The 23,493-nt window shown below is 41.7% G+C and overlaps 1 protein-coding gene and 1 long non-coding RNA gene across 2 annotated transcripts; one reads left to right on the plus strand and one right to left on the minus strand.

The window, feature by feature from the left end:
- Positions 1-5,556: 5,556 nt before the first annotated feature.
- LOC118599022 lies at positions 5,557-12,859 on the minus strand. The gene is made up of 2 exons (XR_004948278.1): positions 10,962-12,859; positions 5,557-9,192 (listed from the first exon to the last, which is right to left on the minus strand). It is a non-coding gene; the product is annotated as an uncharacterized LOC118599022 (long non-coding RNA).
- A 6,477-nt stretch (positions 12,860-19,336) lies between these two features.
- actb2 (actin, beta 2) lies at positions 19,337-22,979 on the plus strand. The gene is made up of 6 exons (XM_024272788.2): positions 19,337-19,487; positions 20,621-20,750; positions 20,838-21,077; positions 21,399-21,837; positions 21,916-22,097; positions 22,184-22,979. The coding sequence occupies exons 2-6, from the start codon at positions 20,628-20,630 to the stop codon at positions 22,325-22,327; spliced, it is 1,128 nt and encodes a 375-aa protein (XP_024128556.1). The 5' UTR covers positions 19,337-19,487; positions 20,621-20,627; the 3' UTR covers positions 22,328-22,979.
- The last annotated feature ends 514 nt before the right edge of the window (positions 22,980-23,493 follow it).

Consider the following 23,493-nt stretch of genomic DNA (forward strand, 5'->3'; position numbering starts at 1 on the left):
AGCAATTTGCCACCGTGAGGCAAACAAACAGCAGCCTCTGGAGGCACACGCAGCCTCTGCCAGGGAAGAACGGGCGAGGATTTTTGTCTTTGTTCACAGGCGGAGGCTTCTGTGATGGTTGCCATGGAGACCAGACTCCTTTCTGCTGTCTGATAAAGAGCAGGCGGACCACTGGAGCACGCGCCCACTCACTGACACACTGACACACTTGCTGCCACCAGCAGGATCCATCTTTAAAACACACGTCTGAGCCCCATCAGTGACTCCGTTCAGAGACCCAAATGATGAGAGGATATCCAGATTCTCCATCCCCCTCGGCTGGACTGGAAGCCGCGACTCCCATCGGGAAGGACGTGAGCAGAATCACAGATCGAGCTGCAGAGACGTCTCCTCTGACCTACATTCACTGGGTTTGCTGTGACCTCCACGTGCAGAAAGCATTACATGATGATTATGTGCATGCAGCCACGTGGACTCAAACACAACCAGCGTCTGCACACTGCAGCCTGACCACCAGCTGCTCCATCCGAGCTTTGAATCCAAGGCTGGACGCTGGTTTGGTTCCAAGTAGAAACATCTGATGGAGCCCTCATGACTGCATGTTTGTTTGGTATCTGTACAGAGGTCACTCTGCAGGGGAACCTTCTTGAAAAACAGCAGAACTTTTTATTTGGAGGATGACAAATGAGAATTTAATTTCAATTTTAATTTATTCGTTATGTTTAAAAAGCCTAAAAATGTTTGTCTTGATGATTTCCTAATTTATGTCAAAAGTGATTCTAACATTGACTCAAAAATAGAGGGAGGCATTGCTTTTTGCTATGCCCCCTGTAGCTCCGCCCCCTGAGAATGTCCATCTCTGCTGCATCATCGTCCAGGTCAGTAACCAAGAAGTGAAACATCAGAACACCTGAAGTTTACCCCAAAGGACCTGAAAAATCAGCCCAGCACAGAGTGATGCCACACAGTTTTTGTTTTTTTGTTCATACAGTAACACAAGGCTGACGATGGTGCAGTGGTTAGCGCTCTCGCCTCACAGCGAGAAGGCCCCGGTTCGACTCCCGGCTGGGACCTTTCTGTGTGGAGTTTGCATGTTCTCCCCGTGCATGCGTGGGTTTTCACCGGGGACTCCGGCTTCCTCCCACCGTCCAAAAACATGCTTCATAGGTTCATTGGTGACTCTAAATTGCCCCTAGGTGTGAATGTGAGAGTGAATGGGTGTGTGATTGAGGCCCTGGGACAGACTGGCGACCTGTCCAGGGTGTACCCCGCCTTCGCCCATCAGTAAACGGGTTAGATTCCGACACCCCCGCGACACTGAAAGGGAAAAAGTGGCCAAGAAAATGAATGAATGAATGAACAGTAACACAACACAAATTGTCACTGTGTGTTAAGCGCCTAAGATCTGAAATAAATAAACCATGAAAAAAAAAATCAGAACATGTTTAAAATATGAAACGTTTGAAGAACTCCTGTTTCCTAAGCAATGCAACGTGTTGGAGGGGGAGTTGTTTGTGAATTCTGGGAGTTGTGTGTGATTTCCATGTGACTTGTTTTTGAGTTGAGTGAGTTGCGGGTGAGTTGTTTGTGAATTCTGTGTGAGTTTTACGCGAGTTGTGCAAATTGTGTGTGAGTTGTAGGTGAGTTTTATGATTTGCAGGTGAGTTGTGTATGAGTTGTGAGCATAGACACATTATTTCACTGGAGATATCAAGGTGTTGATGTCCCCCACAGAAAATTCTTCACCTCCACGCCGTCACCTTCACTTCCTGTTCGTCTGTCCCCATTTTCAAACCCATCGACAGTGATTGGTCCGAGTCGGTCTGAGTCACGTTTTTAGGGGAACTATTGTCGCCAATCATGAGTGAGCTTGTTTGAAAGCCACACCCTTTTTACTAGAAGTGGGCTCAGGAGAATCTGTCAATCAAACGTTCAAGGCGGGGCCAGAGGGAATCACATGCTTTTACTGAGGCATCTGATTGGTCAGTTTACAACTTGAATAGTTTGCTATGAAGAAAAAATATATTTTGAAAATATTAGGATTAGAGAGAAGTTATGTGTGAGTTGTGTGTGAGTTGTGTGTGAGCGGTGTGTGAGTTGTGAGCTGGACCGACAGAGAATGAGTGTGCACAGCTGCACAGAGGCTCCACACCAACAAAGAGCTGGAAGCTGGAGCTGCTGGGGACTCTCCTCCTCCTGCTGCTCCTCCTGCTGCTCCTTCTCCTCGTTGTCTTCACCTCCTTTTGCCACACAATCAGGTCAAGGGTCAAGGTGTTGTGTTTGTGTATGAATCCTTTTTGAGGGAACTCAGCTGCTACATCCTTTGATTGTCATGGCGACAGCAGGGTGCTGCAGCTTTCCTGTTTGTTTACATGATGGGAGAGAAATTCATTTCTTTCAAATAGTTTTCACAAACGCACTCAAACACTCTGTTTGTTCGGTGCCCTTTGTGTCTTCAGCGCTGCATTGTGGGCATTGATTTGTGCTCTCAGCTCTGACTGCAGGGGAACCTGATCAGGATAGCTCTAAAAATACCTCTTCCTGCCTCTCGCTGAGAGCTTCGCATCACATCCTGTCCTCACAGATCAGCAATGATTTTGCAGCTGCTTTAGTTCTGAAATAATTTAAAGAAATTATAAAATATTACATAGTTTTCAAGAAATGTGGTTTAATGATGCTAAAGTTTTAAAATAAATTAGTTTTTTGTGTTTGACCAATAAATCATAACGGCTTACATTACATAGAATTACTGCAGGTTTTAGCAACATGAACATAAATATGTTGTCATATCTTTTATGGTTTTGCCGTATTTTACTGATTGACCTTCATAATGATAGTTCACTACTTGTTTTGTTGCAACATTTCTGCTGAAGGAGCAGCTTTGTTTTGCCTGTTTCCTTCCTTACATCTAAAGGAGCTCCATTGCTCCACCTAACGGCAGCAGCGCCACATTGCACCTCCCAGCTCAGAGCTTCAGAGCTGCTCCCACATGTGCATCCAGGAGGAACAAAAACCCACACGAGCAGGTGTCGCATGTCATACCCCCACCTCTCCGCCATTACTCCTCATTTTTTTCTGTCCTGGTCTCTCATCATAGCCTCTCCTCCCCTTGAGGATCAGTAAAGGAGGCTCAGAGGCTAATTATTTGTCTTCTTGCAACAAAGACACAGAGGCCTCTTTGGAGAGCCTCTGTGGCCAAACAGGCTCACCAAACACCAGCTGTTGTCTCTGGTTACAAACCCCCCTCCCTGAAAGATTTGGCCGGCACATATTGCAAACACTCATCTATTATGTGTGCAGAATTTGTCTGCAAAAAGGAAAGTGACCTTAAGGTGGTAAGATCTGTTTTTTTAAAGAAACATTTGGACAAATGGGGTTTCAGTTTTTGAATGTTTTTGCTTAATGAAGGGAGATAGTGAGGGAGGGCGGCGCAGGAAGGGATCGCTAACATCTGGAGAGCTGCCACCAAAAAACAAGAGCAACTGCCAGAAGCAACACAAGAGAGGAGAAGACGTCTAGATTTATAACAGTTTTAAATGTCATCAGATAGGGGTTTACTTATAGTAAGGTGATGATAACAAAACCAACAGCTTTCAAAGGACTCTTTTTGTTTCAGTAAAACCTAATCTGGGTAACGGTTTCACCCAGACGTCCTCAATTTCTCACAGTGTGGAGGTTAAATTTAATGTTTCACCCTAATCCTACTAAATAAAGATGTGTTTATGCTTTTTCTTCCATCACAAACAGCTTGACTGTCCGGAATAAATTAATGAATGAAACTTTAACCACTTTAAAACACCAAAGTCTTTTACAATAAAGATGAAAATGTATGAAAGCCAATTAAAATTGAGCAGATTAAAAGGAAAATTTAAAAAACTACAGCAGAACATTACAAAAAGCAACAAAATACATAAAAGACATATACGAATTCAATAAAATAAGTATAAGAAAATGAGACACCATCATCTGCTGAGTATTAAAAGCCATTCTAAAATAGTACGTTTTTAGTTGATGTTTAAAGCTGTTAAGTCACCAGCCAGCATTCCCAGTTAAAAAATAAATAAATAAATAAATAAAATAAAAGCTGTTCTTAGTTTACTTGTGAAATTATTGGTATCCATCTGTTAATGGAAGCAAATCCCACAATTATCACAAACATAACTTATACACAATTAGGTGAGACTTGGGTCGCTTGTTACAATTTTAATTAGAGACCCATCAGAATTTCTATTAAAAATTTTTTTTTAACATGTTCTTTTGTAATTTTTATGATAATGGTGGACATGTTTTAAGCTTAAAATTGAATTTCTGAGTATTTCTTTATTCAAATTCCATCAAACTCCATTCTGATGCATCCACTTGTAGACAAATTAATCCATCTTTGTTTTCCCCGTCTGAGCTGGCATCTGGCTGGATAGCTCCAATATGGCTCACAACTTTTGTTCCACCGGTAATTTTAGGGTGGGGATTGTGAGGGGCTGTAAGCTAGCAGAGAGTGCTGATGGGAAGTGGAGGCAGGCTTACACCAGTGGTCCCGCCCACAACTCAGAGGTGAACTGCCGCTCTGCAGAAGCTTTATTATAGAAAATGACACAATTTTTTTTTTTTAATGTTAGCTAAAAATGGAATAATCATAATTAAAAGACCACTGGGAACGCTTAAAATGTATCAAAAGATGATTGGAGGCAAGTCTTATTCATAAACTACTACCAAGTTTTTGAAAGGAATATCTTTTGGAAGCCTAAAAGAGTTTCTATACTTGTGAAAACCCGAAGAAATGCTCTCAAGGGATAGCTTAGCCTCAAAAAGCTAGTTTAGCTTCAAAAGATAGCCTAGCCTCACAAGAGCAAGCTTGGCTTCAAAAAGAGGTTCAGAGTCAAAAGAGCAACTTTAGCTTCAAGTTATAGGTTGGGATTAAAAGAGATAGTAATAATTTAGCATTTAATGAGATAGTTTAGCCTTAAACGAGCTAATTTGGGCTCAAAAGCATGACAGAGTTAGCTTAGCTTCACTTGAAAAGAGCTAATTAGCTTTAAAGCTTTTTCAGTTCTCTTCGGTCTGTATCATTTGTATTGTTGAACAAAAGCAACGTTTTCTTTTCTGGTTGAATATTGGTACGTTTTCATTTATTACTGTAGAAACCTAAAAATAATTAAAGAAAATATTTCAAAACATTACTATTTTTGTCAGTAAATTAAAGTGAAACTCCTACTTTCCATGGAATAACTACACATGTATTGAAATATTTCATATATGTAGTTGTTTCAACATTTATGGTTTATAGTTTTCAGAAGCTTGACATTTGTGCTGGAGCAATATTTAGTTTTAATTAACTTAATGTGATATTTTCTTTTACTCAGACACTCAATTTTAGGTTTTAGTAGGCCTTTATTGGCCAAAATTAACAATATTTACTGCAAATGAGTACATTTCTGTGTTATGATTTAATATAAAACGTGTATAACTGTTTGAACTTGATGGCTATGTTTAAAAAAAAAAACCTTTTTACAATAACATGTTTTTAATTTTTAGAAATGTTTTTTAGTTTTTTTTCTGATCTCTCATGTTTTATTCATTGACAAATACATTTTTGTCCACACATAAAGTTCATCCAAGTTACAATCACAAATCAGACATTTCTTTCTTTTGTTTTGTTGGTCATAACATTTAAAACATACAAATAAATATTAGAATACACATTTTCTTTTATATTTGGGTTGTATTTATTAGATGACTTGAATGAAAGATTCCTGCAGGTTTTTTTTTCTCCTTGTAAGGTAGTAATGCTGCCCTCTTTGTTTCTAATCATTTATATTCAGTCGATTTGTTTCTACTTTCCTTGTGTTGTTTCACATTGACTTTAGTTTTGCTTCCATTTACTAACTGCAGCTTTCACTTGCAAATTGACTCAGTTTCTCTCCCCCGGAGCTCATACTTTTTTCTCAGTCAAAGCCAGTTTGTCATAATTCCTGATTTCAGCAATCCCTGCCAATTTTTAGTTTATGGGAGGTTTGCCTTTCATTTTTTATTTGTTGCATTTCTCTCAAAGCAGTTTTTCTGGTTTGTTCATCATTTCCTTCACATATTTTTTTTTGTGTATGTACTGGTAGTTGTAAATCTCTTCTTCAGGGCACTTAAAAAAATACATTATTTGAAAGCCACATTCTCTGGGATCTTTAGCTCATTCATTTGTTAAGTTAGACAATCTGCCTCCTGTTCCAAAGTCATGTGTCTTTTTGCTCACTCACAAAAGTTTTAACCCTTTTATGTCCGACCATGTACATTTGCATTTATTTATTTAAAAATGTTCTTTAGTGTTTTTTCACGATGAAGCTAAATTCATGATGTTGCAAATTAGCGACACACCACAGAGAGTTGTTAAAGCTTCCATGTAACCTCAATAAGGTGAGTTTATCTTCCTCGTCTTAAGCCAATCAAAATTCAGATTACACACCAGACCAATTTTGGCTGAAATAATGTTTTTGGATGCGATTTTGGCTGTAAAGTTCAGTTTGTTTTTTGTGTCTGTGCTTTGCTTTATTTTAATATCAATACTCAGGGAAACTAACAGACGCTGACGGCACAAAACCTAAAAACTGTACTCAAGAATTGAAAACTGTACACACCGGGCTTGTGATGAATGTTCAAGAAGGAGCTAAACGTACATTCTTGAACGTGTGTTTAGCTCATGGTGTTCACACTGGAAGAGCAGGGAGGGGCTTCATCTACTTTTTATACTGTTGACTAACGTTGTTGACTTGGAAGAGGCTTGGTACTGAATGTTGAAATGGTGCAAATGTATTTGATTTTGCTCCAGCTCCGTTCCGATTTATGAAAGACTTGGTCAATGCTTAACCTGACATAACTTTCAATGTGCGTTCAATAGTTGTGTGTTTTGTACAAAGAGCTCGAATTGGTCGTAGAAACGTGAGAGTTTGAAATCCAAAACCTGCATGTTTACAAAGGCTTTTCATTGAAAGTGGTCGCTTGAACGTCAGTTTCTGAGGCCGATATGAACTCGGCTTTAGAGAAGTGTTGTTAGGAACTGCAGGCATAGAACCTAAAATGTAGAAAACCAGATTTGGTGTCAAAAATCGATGACATTGACATTTCCATACGCTGAGGACAATGAACAGAAATGCAAACAGACTATGAACATTAAGCTGGAGTGACTTTGACAGGAGTCTTCAAAAGTGTCATAGAAGGAAAACAAATGAGCAAAATACAGAAAAAGTAGAAATAAATACTTGATTAAGAGACAAAAAACAATACATAAAAATAAAACTACTCAAGTACTGAGACACATATTTGGTTTATAGTCCATTTCTAATATGTTTCCACTCAACTCAGCTCTTTGTCAGCTAAGCTATGATTTACAGACTTGATTTATTCTTAAGGATCAAGTTTTCTTTTTTAAGGTAAAACTTATTCCTCCAGAGGTGAGCTCGGTCAGGTTAAACAAACACTTTCTTGCAGAGTTTGAACTCTTTCCAGAGCAGAAATCTCAGGACATTTTCACATGTATTTCTCCCACACACTCTGTAGGATGCTGGAGGAGAGATAACTAAACATTTTTGTTCAACATTTGGGCCTCAGACTTGACAATGTGAACTAACATGTTGTTATTTTTACTTTCAAGGTCTGATACACTAGTTATTTATTTACAATCAAAAAGGCTAATTTGTCTTGATAATAAACAGATGAGTCAGTTTCTAAGAGTTAGTTTCTGAAGGAATTCATTAGAAATTTGCCTCTAAGTTGCGGGCAGGACTGTAATAACTTACATTAGTTTCCCTTTTTTCAGTGTATTTCTACATCACAAACAGCATATTATCATCTTCTCCTGATTCACAAAACTTTGAATAAACAAATACTCAGAGATGCAATTTTCAACTACAAATACAGTATATCATCAGAAAAATACCACAAGGATATGTTAAAAAAACATCTTTCATGGGGCGGGTGAACAAAGTTTAGAGGGGTTCCTTTGAAGTGAACGATGTGTCAGAACCCAAAGCTGCTTTTTATGAGAAGTTCAGTAGAAAAGGTTTATTTGCATACATTTGTATTAGGCAAAGTTTCCTCATGTGAAACAATAATAGCCTCTGGTTCACAGTTCCTCTGAGTACAGTGTCCTTTCTTCAGTGTCAGGCACAAACAGACCATGGTTCCGACCAAATTTGCTTAAGAGGAAAATAAACGTTAGAAACCCAGCTGGAAAATGAACAGTTGAAGAGTCACACATTCATGCTTTCCCTCACACAGAGTCCACTGGGACGTCTCCTGTCTCTTACGTAACAGCTCGGTAGTGTGCTCCAGGTTATCGGCTTACAATCAGAGGAGCCAAGAAGGGCGTAACTCCTCCTCTCTCAATCCCCTCCTCTCCCTCTCCTTTCACTTCTCCTCCTTTTTTTTATCGTCTTAGGTTCCTAGATCCGCAAACAAGTGAAGCTTTAAGGTAAATCTCTTAAGAGAGGAGGGTAAGCAGGCCGAGAAGGAAGAACGCTTCAACCGAACCAGCTGCTGATCCTTTAGTCATTCCACCTTAAAAGCCCGTTTTCGTGACGTGGGTCATTCAAACACACTGAGAATGTCTTTGGATTCCTTCATGCACTGCAGTGCAATCACAGCTCGTGCTGTGTATCTTGGCTTCTCCGTCTTCTTCCCCAGTATGTGTGCACAGAGAGGAATGTGTGCACCGTTATGCAATAGTACAAGGAAAACATTTCCTCCTGACCTACATCACTGGTTCACTGGTCCCCACTGCTGAGGGAAGCCCACAAATTCAATGAAAAGATGCAATTTCAGACAAAAACACTCATTTATTCTTCTAATGAGAGACAGGGAATGCTGTGGAATGTTGGCCTCATGCATTTACCATATAAAACAAAGTCTTGGAGATGAGGAGAAGGTCAACAAGCGAGCGGATGGAGAGGATGTGACAGAAACGCAAAGACAAAAGACGATGAAGTCTTTGTCTGGATGTTTGAGTTGTGCAACCGGGACAATATTGGCTCCAAGGCGACGGAGACGAGAGGAGCGCTGAAGGGAAAGTGAGAAAACAAGAATTCCATCTCCGTCTGTGCTCTTATAACACATCTCCCAGGCTCACCTCCTCCTCCTCCTTTTGCAATCTTGAGGTCTCCGAGATGACCTGCAGTGGACGGCTCTTGGACGGGACGGAGGGTGGGGCTGTGGGAATGAACCGTAGAGCTGGGTCACGTGGGGGTTCAGCTCCAGACAAAAAAGAATTTAAGATAAGAATTTGTTTTAGATTTTGATGCTACCCAGAGATGTGTGGAACGTTCCTCAGATAAAAAAGGGGCGCTGGCTTAATTCCAAATGTCTGTGTCTGAATTCACTCCCTAACTACCAAAAAAATGTCTTGTGCAGCATTTAAGACAAAATTCTGACACACTTTTAAAAATTTTAATATGACATTCAAATGTAACAGTCTAATAAATATGAACATTTTACAAAGACGATTCATGAATCTGCCCTTCAACAAACTGCCTTCGCCCACGAGTGGCTGGGTTAGGCTCCAGCACCCCCATGACCCCAAAAGGGAAAATAAATTAATGAATATTCATGAATCCATTGCGTTATGATAGCAAAAACTTGGATGATTCATTAAAAAAAATTAGTAAAAATACATTTTTTTCACTTGAGAAATCGTTTAAACTTAATGCACTGTGGTCTATATATGGCAATCTAGTGAGCATGGATGCTCACTGTTTTTTTGCTAAGACCTCTGGGAAGTTTTTAGAGCACTAGATCTTTTATAGTAATTTTCAAAAGATTTTGAATTTAGCCAATATTTCAACAACAAGCTAACTTTTTTGGCTAATTTGTTATATGTTTTGTAGGCTAACTTAGAGTTTAGCTTCTATTTTAGAAGCAGGCTAATGTTTTCGGCTAATTTAGTTTTCTGAGGAATTTTAGGCTATTGTGCTGTTTAGCTAGATTTTTAGCAATTTTTTAGCTTTCGGACTAATTTGCATCTACTGAGGTTTTTTCGGGCTAGTTTGGCGTTTAGCTTCTATTACATGCTAACGTTTTTGGCTAATTTAGCTTACTGATGAATTCTACGCTATTTTGGAGTTTGCTACTATTTAAGCAACAAGCTAGGTTTTTATGGCTAATTTGGCATCTGCTGAGGTTTTGTGGGTTAATTTGGAGTTTAGTTTATATTTAGGCCACATTAAATATTTTTGCAAAGTTGGCAAGTTGGGATTTTTACTACAAACTTTTCAGAAATTTAGGTCAGCTTTTGCAAATAGCTTAATTGCATTTTCAGCAAATTCCTTCAGCAGTTAAAGTAAATTGCAGCACCATTTTCAGCAAAAAGCTTTAGCATCTTCCGTGACTACTTTCAGCGAAAAGCATTCACACTTTGATTTACTGTAACTTTTTAATTATTAGCACGATCTTTGTAATTCCAGTAGATTCTGAAGGAGAAAAGCTGCTTTTCTCCTTCAGAATCTTCTGGAATTACATAGATCGTGTTAACGGTTGAAAAGTTACAGCATATGAAATATTTTGTGTTTAGGTGACATCTCAGGTGTTAAAGGGTTAAGAAGGACTGATTCAACTTTTTTTGGTCACATTTCCCAAAAAACGAAATAAAAAACTTGATCACTTCTAAAGATTTTGTTACCTTTGAACTCAACCTATCATCCAACTTTCATGTGAGTACAGTCTTATTGCAGCTCTAAACTAAAGCACAAAAACACAATGGCAGCCTGCCAAACCACAGACATTGCCCTGGGATGTAAAAACTCGAATGGCTTCAAGACAGAAACCTCTCAGAGTGTGTTGGAATTTGGAAAAACACCGGCTGTCGACAGCGAAGCTGTTGCCCAAACTTCCTGTCATCACGATGACTAACAAACTTTCTCAAAGTGCGAAACATAAAAGGTAAAAAGAGCCAGCGGTTGAACATGTGTGGTTATAGTGCCTACCTGACAAGTATTAACCTTATATGGCGACCTGCAGTGGTAAAAAAGAGGAAGTCCCTCGCAGGGTGCAGCGTGTATCAGCGTTGTGGTTGTGACTTTAGAGGGCGCTGTGAGGCGGCATCTCCTGCGGTCCACACTGCGGCCTCGCCTCCAGGAAGCTTTGAGAGACTTTTGAGAGAAAAGGGGTGAATCCAGATGATGTTTTAGGGGAGGACGTCAAAGTTGGGCTCACTTTGAGGCGTTTGTTTGGAGTTGGAGTGCACAGTTGCTCTTCTTCTGCTGGGGAAGGAAGCGGGAGTGACCTCCTGACATCTCACTGAACATAGAGAAGTGAAATTGCTGTGAATTCCCCTTCTTTCAGCCACACAAAGCAAAGAAAACATCCCCCACTCTCCTTCCAGAAAAATCAATGACATGCTGACAAATCATTTCATAGCCTGGATAGTGATGGTTTGGGGGGGTGAAACTGATTTCCTTGAGATGGCATCCCATGTGACTGCTCTCACATTCCTGAGATTGTTACCATGTGACAAACTTAAAGATCTCCTTTTATGGACGCGAGTGTTGGGAGGAAGGTGTGGCTTCACTGTTGCACACCCAGGTCAACACACTCTCTTTGCCGCTCACGCAAATGAACAACAATGCAACATCTCACTCACCCCAGAACAAAAAAAAAAGGTTGTGCAATCAAACCTGCAGAAGTGGCCTTTTAGTGCAGCTTCTCGCTTGTGTATCTTGTGATCTAACTCATGCTGTTTTGGGCTCTATCAGGGTCAAATGATCACTTAATGAGCTTTCTTTTAGCTTAACACAAACTTCTAAATGTAACTCGATGCTGCAGAGCTGCTCGATTTGGTTACTGAGAACGGCTGCGTTTCATGTTAGATGATTAGCTCGATGGGCAGGGAGCTCCCTCCCTGTCTTATCAATTACATCATGTTGTTCTCGTGACAATCTGCTTCGGTGTAAAAGCGCTGCACGTCTAAGTGGACTTTGCCTGCTGCTCGGCTTTAAAGGAAAGCTTGTATGCTGCCCTAAGCTGAGAGATTAGGAGGCTTTCCTCCACTGTGAGTGAAGCAGGTAGCACCACCGTCTGACTACAGAAACCAGTCTTGAAACCTAAATGATGAGGTGATGGAATTCGAAAAGAATCAGAAAGGTGTGGCAGGCGTCCTCGGGGTGCACCATCAGCTGTCTCTGAGAGCCGGCTTTCCACTTCCTCCTTACTCCACTTCCTGCCTCGGCTGCGGCCTATGTCCTTATATGGCAGCCGCCGGCAGCCAATCAGAGCGCAGCAGGCTGCTCATTCAAACCAGAGAGTGAAGGGTGTGAACTGCAAACACAAGAGACAAAAAAAACCCAACAAATCGCAAAATGAGCCAAACAGATGCAGGCCACGGCTTCCACACTGCAGTTTTGGAAAGAGGAAAGACATTTTTCTGAGCTGACAGGAAGGTGTAGGCAGAGGTTTAGTTTGGCACACTTCAATAAATATTCTTCATTTTTGTGTGGCATTCATCAAAATGAAAACAGCTAACGGAAGTAACGATGGAGAAACGATAAATAAAAAAATGAAAAACGCCATGCTTGTGGGTAAAGTTACACAAGGAAACAGGCATAACCGCGAGGAGCAGAGTGGAGGTGCCTGATCTCCCTCATTGGACTGGAACTGGTGGGGGGAGAAACAGTCCGGGGAGGAGGGCAGCCAATCAGACCCACCAAAATCCAAATGAGCCAATGAGACGGCTGGAAAGAGGCATTGAGAGAAGAGAAGGCAGATGGAGGATTGGTGATCCTCTGGGGGTTCTCCACCACACTGGGGGGCGATTTTGTGTCCCTAATTAACTCTGTTTGCCGTCTTAGTTTTCAATAAATTAATTTGACTCCTTGCTAAACCATTCTGGGCCGCTTTGTTTTGACTTTTCCGCAAATGCTTGATCTAAAACAGAGCAAACGGATAGTAGCGTTATGACATATGTGCATTGGTCATGAAAAACATTTGTCTGTCTGCCTCACACCTGAATGAAATCTCACACCCTTAAAAGGCACCTAAGCCTCTACTTTGAGCCAATGAGACGGCGGAGGAGCACAAGGAAGTGAGGGGGGGTTCACCAGAAGAGGAAGATGCAGTGAGGACAGAAGGCCTAGCGGAGGAACAGAAATAAAACACCCAGCTAAGAGTCCCGAAAGCCTCAAGATCTCCACAAATGACCATTTCAAGCTTTTAATGTGATCATCCACACCAATCATAGGACTTTGATGCTCTATTGAGGCTAATAAAATCACGCTTGTTTTCCACTTCTGTGCAAGAGGCTGAGTCGGGCCGAAACTGCTTAAAAATGGAGAGGAAGCAGTCAGTTCCTCTCCTCAAAGAGAAAAATATGATGGTGTGAATGTTTTAAGATTGTGATCAAGTTTATTTTTAGATTCCCACAATTAAGTGTTTGTTTAGCTTTCATTCTTTTTTTAAATCTTTTTCATCCTTTTTTGGTTTAAAACTGTTTTTCTTCCTTTGATCTTTTTCTCTTTGAGATGTTTTCACCATGTTAAACTTCACATAAATTGAAATTAAGTAAGTGTATTCATTCACTTGAAATAAATACTTTTACAGCTGGGGGGGGGGCCTTAACGTGGGCGCGGCCGGTGAAATGTTTACCCCCCATCCAAGAGGCTGAAGTGAAGGATCCCTTTGGGCTGAAAGCAGGAGGCTAATCCATTCCAGACATGACTTGGCCAGCTGGCAGGCGTACACAAAGCTGGTAACTCGCCTCCGAGTCGGACCGTCACCACGGCGACCTGTGGATCAATAACACCACAGATCTTTTGGCTGCACGGTGGGACAAGAGGCTGGGTGGAGCTGGAGGAGGGAGGAACTGTGACCAGCTCCAGTTGGAAAATTACCAACCAACAGGTCAACTCAAAGACAACAAAGAGAGGGTGTTAGCAAAACTTTTTGTTTTGGACCCCAATGTAATTTTCCACATTTTGTTGGCAATTATTGCTAAATTTTTGCAACTTTCTATTAATGTTTCTTGGCCTTTATTTACCCGTAGACGCCCTTCCATCAGCAACATAAAAGCCATGTGGGCAACAAACAAGCTGCCATTATTCTCCCCTATCGTTCCGTCACCCAGAACCCATCGGACGGCTCGTCTCTCGTCTGCCTTTCAGCCTCTCAGAACTAATTCTTGCTAATGCGTTTTATATTGAGTGCCACTACCAGTAAGACTTGCACAATCAGGCGTTTAAATGTGTGTGAGTGCTCCAGAGTGCTCACCATCTTAGAAACTGTGTTCATGTCCACCCCCTAAGGTCAGGTTAGCAGCTGGCCTTTCATGGCTCTCCTACCATCCCCCGCAGGCCTGCTGCACATCCAAACTCCAAACCTGATAAAGCTACACTCACCGAACACGATTCGTGCATCAATTTTGTGTCTGCCATTTCTATTTGGACACACAGTGAATGTGTGCTTGACGCCTGTCCAAAAATGTGTTCATAAACTTGACAAAGACCTACTGGTAAATGTTTTTAGCCTTGTCTCTACATGGAGCAATATGTGTGTACAGTATATCTCATTAACAATGCATGGAATACGTGGATGATTTTTGGAGATCAGGTTTATTTATTTTGAAGAGTTCTACAAAAGCTCCGGTAATCATGTCTCCATGTCTGGGTTCATGAGATCATTCAGAGACTCTCTCAGTACGGCGAGCTTCACACTCACTGACTTAGCCCAGTAATGTCACCCATAAAAAGGGACTTACGTCTGGTTCCCATGATATAAAGTCAATTTAGTCACCATTTTTTTGTGATACATGATTACTGACTAGAAGCTATCAGTAAGCAGTAAGTGGTAAACAAGTTAACGTTTTTAGTCTGACTCAGTATTTCTATGGAAACCACTCTCACCAGTCTGGAGTGAGCTTGTTGGAAGGCCACTCCCCCACCACTTGAAAGTGGGTTCTGGAGAATTTGTCAACCGTGAGACCACATCATTGACTCAATATGAGGACTGTACTGAGCGACCCCTCCCCTCTGACATTCCAAATAGGAAGTACCCGCTGGTCCCAGAAATCTTAAATCCCAAATAACAGTTCTTGCTCTCATACTTTTTTTTAACATGTTCTCAAAAAAACTCATTTTTTCAATGAAAATGTTTCCTTTATTGAAAGTTATTCAAGTTATAAACTGCCAATGAGATGTCTCAATAAAAGCATGTGCTTCCCACTGGCCCCCACCTCGAATGTTCAAAACATTTTATTGACAGGTTCTGCCAAACCCGCTTTTAGTAGAAGGGGTGTGACTTTCCAACAGGCTCTCTCCTGATTGGCGATAGTGGTTGCCATAGAACTATTGACTCAGACGACTCAGACCAATCACTGCTTAGTAACATGGCCTGGTTCCAACATGGTGACGTCCGTGTGGCATAAAAATGGCTAATGAATTGACTTCATTTTGTCGGAACTGGAAGTAAGATATTTTCTATGGGTGATGTCACACTCACTCTGTCCAGTTCTCCTTTATACAGTCAATAGACCACATACTTTTAATGAGACATCTGATTGGTCTGCTCATAACTTAAATAACAAGCAATAATTAGTAAGAATTTCTTTTTAAAAAGTAGAACAGAAAGAATGTTTATTCTGACAAATAGAATGTCTGAGTGGGAGGGCGGTCCGCTCCACTCCAGTGGGTCCAGTCCGGTCCACTCAGTCCAGTTCTCCCATACAGTCAATGATTCAAACCTAAACCTCTCAGCTTTTAAATGACTGAGTCCTTCCAACTGTGAAGAAACATCAGAAAATGCCTCAACTAATGGATTTCTGAAAGTCTATTTGATGAGCAGGAAGCCGTGCCGGTTTCAGCGACTCTGGGAGTGGCATCTTTGGTGAACTGGTTAGATTACCTATTCAAAGAGGAACATTCTGAGCTGCCACCCAAACTCCTCAAACTGCCTCCCGAGGACAAATAGAGCAGCAGAACAGTCCTTCGGATCTGCGTCTGTGTTTTCACTGAGGAGCCAATGAACGCGCACATAAACAGCGATTGCTGCGGCACTGATTGTCTTATCACATGGCCTTGGTGATTTCTGTTTGCAGCGGGCCAAAGGCGAAACACGGATCACCTGTTGTTTTACTGACACTGCATAAATCAAGGCAGCTTTTCCAAAGTAATCCCACTCCAGTTCATGAGTTAATTTGATCAAATCTCATTTGGTTTCCTGTTGACCTTTGACTTTTGAAACTTTTCAAACTACTAAATCACCAAAAAAACATATGTATGTGCTGTCTAGTCCCAGGTGTTGGATTTAATCTCTGACTGTAAAGACATAACCATGGATTATGATCGTTTATAAACATTACATCATGGAAAAAGTGCTGGTTGTGTTGTTGGAAGAGTGTTTCACCAACACTAGCTGTTGATGCAGCTCAGAAAAGAAGGCCCTTCAGACAGGGACACCATGCTCTGTGAGCTTTCTTTGAACTTTCTGTTATATTAGTAACAAATCCGGCTATATTTGCACTGAAAAGCTGACTGTAGTAACCTGGAGGCTTCAAAGGAAAGCCATTCATGTGAAAAAACAACAAAGTGGTAACTTTGAAAGCTACATCACAGTACACTTCAGTAGCTCCTCTCTCTGTTTAGATCTGACGTCTCTTTAAAGTGTCACAATTTCGACATCCACAAATCACATTAATAGTCATTATACACAACACACAAGATGCAGCGTACACACTCCAGTGTAGAGTAAATATCCTGAGAAAGGTTCATGAAAGGTGCTTTACAGCAGCTGGGAGCCTGATAGTGACGCTTCAGTTTCACTCTGAGTTTAAAAACACACTCAGAGTTTGGTGATACATGAGCAGGAGTCTTGCCAGGACAGTATTCCAAATACTTGGAGTCATTCCCACGGAGGAATGTTGACAACACACTACATGATCTCTCACTTTCTAGTAGCTCAGGAAAACTCCAGCTCTAATCCTAATACAGAAAAACGTTCACACTGTGCTGCTTGGTCTGCACCAGTTTGATTCCTAGGATTGTAGGTTTATTTTTTTTTTCTGGGTCTAAATTTACATTTTCTGAGCCAAAATTGTACAGAGAATGTGGGGCATTTGGTCGTTCTACATTGAAGTGAATGGGCTCCAACTTCTTTGTCTTACGTGTCCCCTGGTGGTTTCTCGATGAACTGATGTGGCTCTCTTCTCACACTGGCCTCAAATAGGAAGTGTTGGTGTTTCCAATTTGTACAAAAGAAATGCATGATTGCTAACTCGCCTGATAAGGACTCAGATCCAAATGAAACCTGGTGTGGTACGACAATGGTGTGAATGCCAACAAACTACTCTGCACTAAAAGTATGAGACATATGAATAAAAAATCATTGTACAAACTGGATCTGATCATGATAGAATTCTAAGAATGTGCCATTGTACAATGTGTTGTGGTAAAGAGGTGAAGTTTCTTATCAATCTATGATGGTCAGAGAACCAGCAGGACTGGTTTTCTTTCTTTTTGTCTCTGTCCTCTTCTGCACTTCTAATGAAGTGAGGTAAATTTTTATGCAAAAGCATTCCAAATTTCAAAGTGAAAATTTTACCATCACCTGGAACCAAGCCTACGGGACTTGGAACCCGCCCGAATGCTTCACAAAACTGATTGCAAATCACCTGACTCACAGCGGGATGAGCTGGAACTCATTCATTCATTCACCTGCAATCACGTAAGGTGCATACTACGAAGGGACACTCCTTTGAGGCAGGATTAGATCCTTTCCCAGCCAATCCCTGTCTGTGTTTTTCCAGTTTTAGCAGTGTTCTCCACTTTGCAAGAACCCGCCCTGCCAGATCACGGACAAATAGAAATAAAAACGTGTTTTAGACGGGCGCAGCTTGAATGGCTAACAGATTTCATTTCAGGCCTGTAAATGAGTAAGTGAAGCGAGTTGGCCTTTGATCAACAAGAGCCCTTCGTTCCAAGTGTGAGTGTTTTTATGAGAGAATTAAAACTCTTACATAAAGAATTATTTACATCCAACTCGAGAGAGAAAGCCTCCATTTCCTGTGAGTTGAGACAATCAAAAACTGACCTTTACACGCAGGATCTGCTGATCAAAAATGCTAGAATCTGCAACTTCAGAAGGAAGTGAGGCATGTTTTGTTTGACCAAAAAAGCTGAAACGCTTCCATTTATGAAGTGGAAATGTGTTGATGACAACAAAGGCCATTTAAAACTTAAAGCTACGAATGAATAGAAGGAAGAGGAGATAGCGTTCAGAAGAAAAGAGTTGGTGTAAGTGAGAGCAAGGAAGAGGAAGTGGCACAAGAGGAAGAGAAGAAGTTGCAGCTTGTCTCTCGCAGACAGTGACAGGTTTAAATGTCCTTGGGGCTATTTAACTTGAATGTGCAGCTAGAGTCAAAAAAATTAAATAAACAATGGTGAAACTGAATGGAGGACAAGTGGGGTGAAAGAAAAGAAGTGTAAGCCTATAAAACCCAAAAACCAGAAAGGTTACGCCTCTTGCAGTGAACCACAGAGAGGAAATAGGAGCCTGTGTGACTTTATTTGTCCTTCCGAGTTAAACTGGATGAATAGTATGTGGGCTGTGTCTGACTGGTTACTTTACACTAAATTGATCATTTATGGTAAAAGGTAGATGCAAGTCGGAGTGCAGCATCAATGCCGTCTCAAGTGGTCCGTTTTTCTCAACTTGTAGGGGAAAGAGGAAGTAGCAAGAGCTCAGAGAAGTTAGCAAGAATCCGAATTAATGCCATACATGGTCAATTAGTATTAGAGAGATTGTTTTTTTCACCATTGCTTAAGGAAAAAGTGGTTATTGTCCATCCTCTGACAGGGCACTTTTACAGTCCTGAGTGTGTTTTGTGAGTCATGTGTTGAACTTGGAGGGTCTGTGACTCCATCTGAGTTGGCAATCTGCTCCCAGCGTGTACATCCACATAATAACTGTCTACAAATTGCATCAAACATACCTCACATTTCCATACTGAAATCCTGAGTGGGAGAACAGGTTTTAAGAGGAAAAGTATTCACAGGGAGGAGCAGCATGTGCTCCACTGTTTGAATGATCAGATAAGCAGGGGGACTTGCGCAATAGCTTTAAACAGATGCATATTCTCTCTCTCTCTATATATATATATATATATATCACTCTTTTTAAACTCGAAATGTATTAATTTGTGCACAAAACATTATATCCTTAGATTAGGCCTCACATCAATCCCTTTCCTTCTATTCCCCCCCAGTCCGTTGCTGTTATCGCCTCCCTCTTTCTACGCTCAGTGCACCACAGCGTGCACCCGACGTGCCCCAGTGAGTGACGCTGGACCAATCACAGGCCGCGATTCCGAAAGTTTACCTTTTATGGAAAGAGCCGGGCAGCTTTCAGAGTATAAATACCACGTGCCCACGGCTAGCAAATTCACTCTGAGCGCCGTCACACACAGCTTGTGCGGGATATCATTCGCCTGAAACCGATTCCCTTGAAACGAAAAGCCCCCCCACCCAAAGGTAAGACGGAAGCGACATTTGGTTTAAATTTAAATTGTTTTGGAAAGCATACATTTATTTATGCACTTTAACTTTTAATAAAAAGTGGCTTTATCATGGTTTTATTTTTGCCACTGCGGTATATTTACCTTACTGAGCAAACCTTTTGTTTTATGTATTAAAATAATGTATATGATTTTAATTAACTTTATTCTTTTAAATTCGAGCCACTTAACAGCGCAGGTGCCTTTTCATTGTAACCGGCTAATGGATTTTTCTCAGTTAAATGTTCTTAAATATTTCTATTTTATAGATAAGCAGCTAAATGACAATTAAAATGTGTATGTTTTGTGGTGGGGTTAGTTTTTCGGGTTCTTCTGGGGATTCTAGCCGTCCGAGTTGAGGCTGTCTGGGTCCTGGCGGGTCCCTTTGTGCGCCGTTACAGCGGGGTGTGACCTACTTTAGCATATTAGCCTAGCTTAATGCTAACACGCCCTTCTAGACTTGACTCTGAATTACTTCATGGTGGGGGTGGGGACAACTCTTGCATTCAATTATAGTTTTTTATAAAAGCTAATGGATCTTGAAAAGCAAAGCAAATTTGGAGTTATTCGTTTAAAATAAGTTTTCATTTCTCATTTGACGACGAAGAAATGACAAATCATTCAATCCGAGAAAAGGCGTGGCTTTCAGGAAATGCTTAATCAGTCATGGGCCCGCACGAGTTCGATTTCCTTCTAAAGCTTGACATGTCTGCTTTATGCCGGCAATGAGTTCGCAAAAATTATGACGCAGTGATTAAGATTTTTCGTTCTTGAGTAACAATGGGAGGGAACGGGGGCCGAGTAGGGCTGTAATGGACTAGTGGGAGTGGTCTCGCGTCGCCGGGTCCGATAGTTTAATGTCCCTCCTCTCTTGCTGTACTTTGGCCGCGTGCCTCGCCGGTAGCCGCAAAGCTGCTCAAAACCGAACTATGTCCTTATATGGTAACAAGAGAATGCAGTACCACTTCCTTTTGTCTGGCGGTCGGAATGTAGCGCTCTACCGCCACCAAGCGGCCACTTTTGGAAACTGCCACTCCCAGACAGGAAGTGACTGCAAAGCTGATGGGTGTGTCTCTGGTGCTAACGGCTCATTTGTTTGTTCTTTTCCAGTTTAGCCATGGATGATGACATTGCCGCACTGGTTGTTGACAACGGATCTGGCATGTGCAAAGCCGGATTCGCTGGAGACGATGCCCCTCGTGCTGTCTTTCCCTCCATCGTTGGTCGCCCCAGACATCAGGTTAGTTCCAAACTCCATTTTTTTTATTTATATTTTTTAATTAAACACTTTAAATAAATTTAAAATGTGTGTTTTAATGTTTTTTAGGGAGTCATGGTTGGTATGGGCCAGAAAGACAGCTACGTAGGTGATGAAGCCCAGAGCAAGAGGGGTATCCTGACCCTGAAGTACCCCATTGAGCACGGTATTGTTACCAACTGGGATGACATGGAGAAGATCTGGCACCACACCTTCTACAACGAGCTGAGAATTGCCCCCGAGGAACACCCCGTCCTGCTCACTGAAGCCCCTCTGAACCCCAAAGCCAACAGGGAGAAGATGACCCAGGTACTTGACTTCACAGTGCTGCACATGTTTGGTCTCATCACCATGGTTTTCTTCTGTTCATACTTCCTCATCCTCCTTTTCTAGGATTTCTTCCTATAAGATGAGCTTTCATCAAAAGGTCTCTTGACTGAATGCCTTGTACCTGCACTTGTGTTTTGAGGCTTAGAGTAACAGACCAGCACCTAAAATGACATGCACAAGTGTGAAGGAATGTTTACATGTACTAACTGTAGACTGGGCCTCACTTTAATGCATGTAGCGAGTGCAGTGGTCATGCTGCTGCTGTGTAGCATGCTAACGTTGTGTTCTTTGTCTCTGCAGATCATGTTTGAGACCTTCAACAGCCCCGCCATGTACGTTGCCATCCAGGCTGTGCTGTCCCTGTATGCCTCTGGTCGTACCACTGGTATCGTCATGGACTCTGGTGATGGTGTGACCCACACAGTGCCCATCTACGAGGGCTACGCTCTGCCCCACGCCATCCTGCGTCTGGACTTGGCCGGCCGCGACCTTACAGACTACCTCATGAAGATCCTGACAGAGCGTGGCTACTCCTTCACCACCACAGCTGAGAGGGAAATTGTCCGTGACATCAAGGAGAAGCTGTGCTACGTCGCCCTGGACTTCGAGCAGGAGATGGGCACTGCTGCTTCCTCCTCCTCCCTGGAGAAGAGCTATGAGCTGCCTGACGGGCAGGTCATCACCATCGGCAATGAGAGGTTCCGTTGCCCAGAGGCCCTCTTCCAGCCTTCCTTCCTTGGTAGGTATCTGCCCCCCCCCTGACCCAACATGTGTAGAAACCTCAGTGTGCCCCATGCTAATGTCTCTCTGCTTCTAGGTATGGAGTCCTGCGGTATCCATGAGACCACCTACAACAGCATCATGAAGTGTGACGTCGATATCCGTAAGGACCTGTATGCCAACACTGTGCTGTCTGGAGGTACCACCATGTACCCCGGCATCGCCGACAGAATGCAGAAGGAGATCACAGCCCTGGCCCCATCCACCATGAAGATCAAGGTGAGTCTTCTGAAAACTCTCTGCTGTCTGGTTTGTTCCTCTTGATTAAGAGGCTCTGATTCTAAACTCTCCTCCTCTCCCTACAGATCATTGCCCCACCAGAGCGTAAATACTCTGTCTGGATCGGAGGCTCCATCCTGGCCTCTCTGTCCACCTTCCAGCAGATGTGGATCAGCAAGCAGGAGTACGATGAGTCTGGCCCCTCCATCGTCCACCGCAAATGCTTCTAAACAGACTTTCTCCTCCCCAGCCAAACACCCAACAACTTCAGCTCTGTTCAAAACCACACCACACATTTCTCACTCACTCAGGCGCAGGGCCTAGACGACCAACTCATTGGCATGGCTTCAGTTATTTTTGGCGCTTGACTCAGGATTTAAAAAAAAAATAAAAACTGGAACAATGAAGGAGATGGTAATGTTTTTTGCTTTTTGGCTAGGTTTAAACACCCCAGGCTTCCGCAGTTGCATCTGGGGCTTAAATGTACATTTTGTTCTTTAAGTCATTCCAAATGTTCGTTTACTGCATTGTTCAGACATGATTCCAAATGTAAACTGCATTGTTCAGACACGTATTTGCCTCTGTGAAGGCTGCCCAGTGGTTGAGCATACTTAAACATGGTTGTAGTATTGCTTGTATGTAAATTATGTCTGGGTTTTTTGTACTTTCAGCCTTAAATCTTGGTCCTGTTCAAATTTTTTTTTTTTTCTTTTGTTATGCAAAACCCAACCATGACCTTCTTCCCCATGTTGGAGGTTCATCTCTGGGGTGGTGCGGTCAGGGGTCTTCAAGATGGGGGTAAAATGGGGTGCCAGACCAGTGGGGCCAAACCTGTACACTGACTAAACAATCCCAATAAAGTGCACATGTGTTCCGACTTGATGTCTGCATCTGTTTGGTCTCTTATTTAAATTTTATTTTACTCAAACCCCTATTCATGTTAAAAATAAAAAGGTATTGGTGTTTAGTTTCTAAAGCTATTACACTTTTTACAGGAGTAGACGAAATGTATTAAGATTCTTTAACAGAACTATGAAAATTATTTTTGGATTTAATAGTTTAAAAAAAAATAGCTAGAATTGGCAGTTAAAGCTTTAAAAGTTATAGATAAGCATAGGTGTTTAGAGGAAAGGCTGACTAAACCTAGTTGTGGTCAATGGTTCAAATGAGCAATCCCTGAAGTGAGTAATTTAGAAGTTGCTAAAGCTCCATTCAATGCATGACAGTGTTTAAAGTTCAAAATGGCTATGCAATAAATTGGGCTATTCAGGTGGCTTTAAAACCAGACTTGCCACTCCTGATCCTTGGACTAGAGGTCTGCATCCTTTGATACTAGGTTTTTTTTTTTTTAACTGATCAGAGTAGGAGCCACAACATTACATTTCACTGTTAAAAT

Source organism: Oryzias melastigma, linkage group LG8 (assembly GCF_002922805.2).
Source record: "Oryzias melastigma strain HK-1 linkage group LG8, ASM292280v2, whole genome shotgun sequence".
NCBI classification, from domain to species: domain Eukaryota; kingdom Metazoa; phylum Chordata; class Actinopteri; order Beloniformes; family Adrianichthyidae; genus Oryzias; species Oryzias melastigma.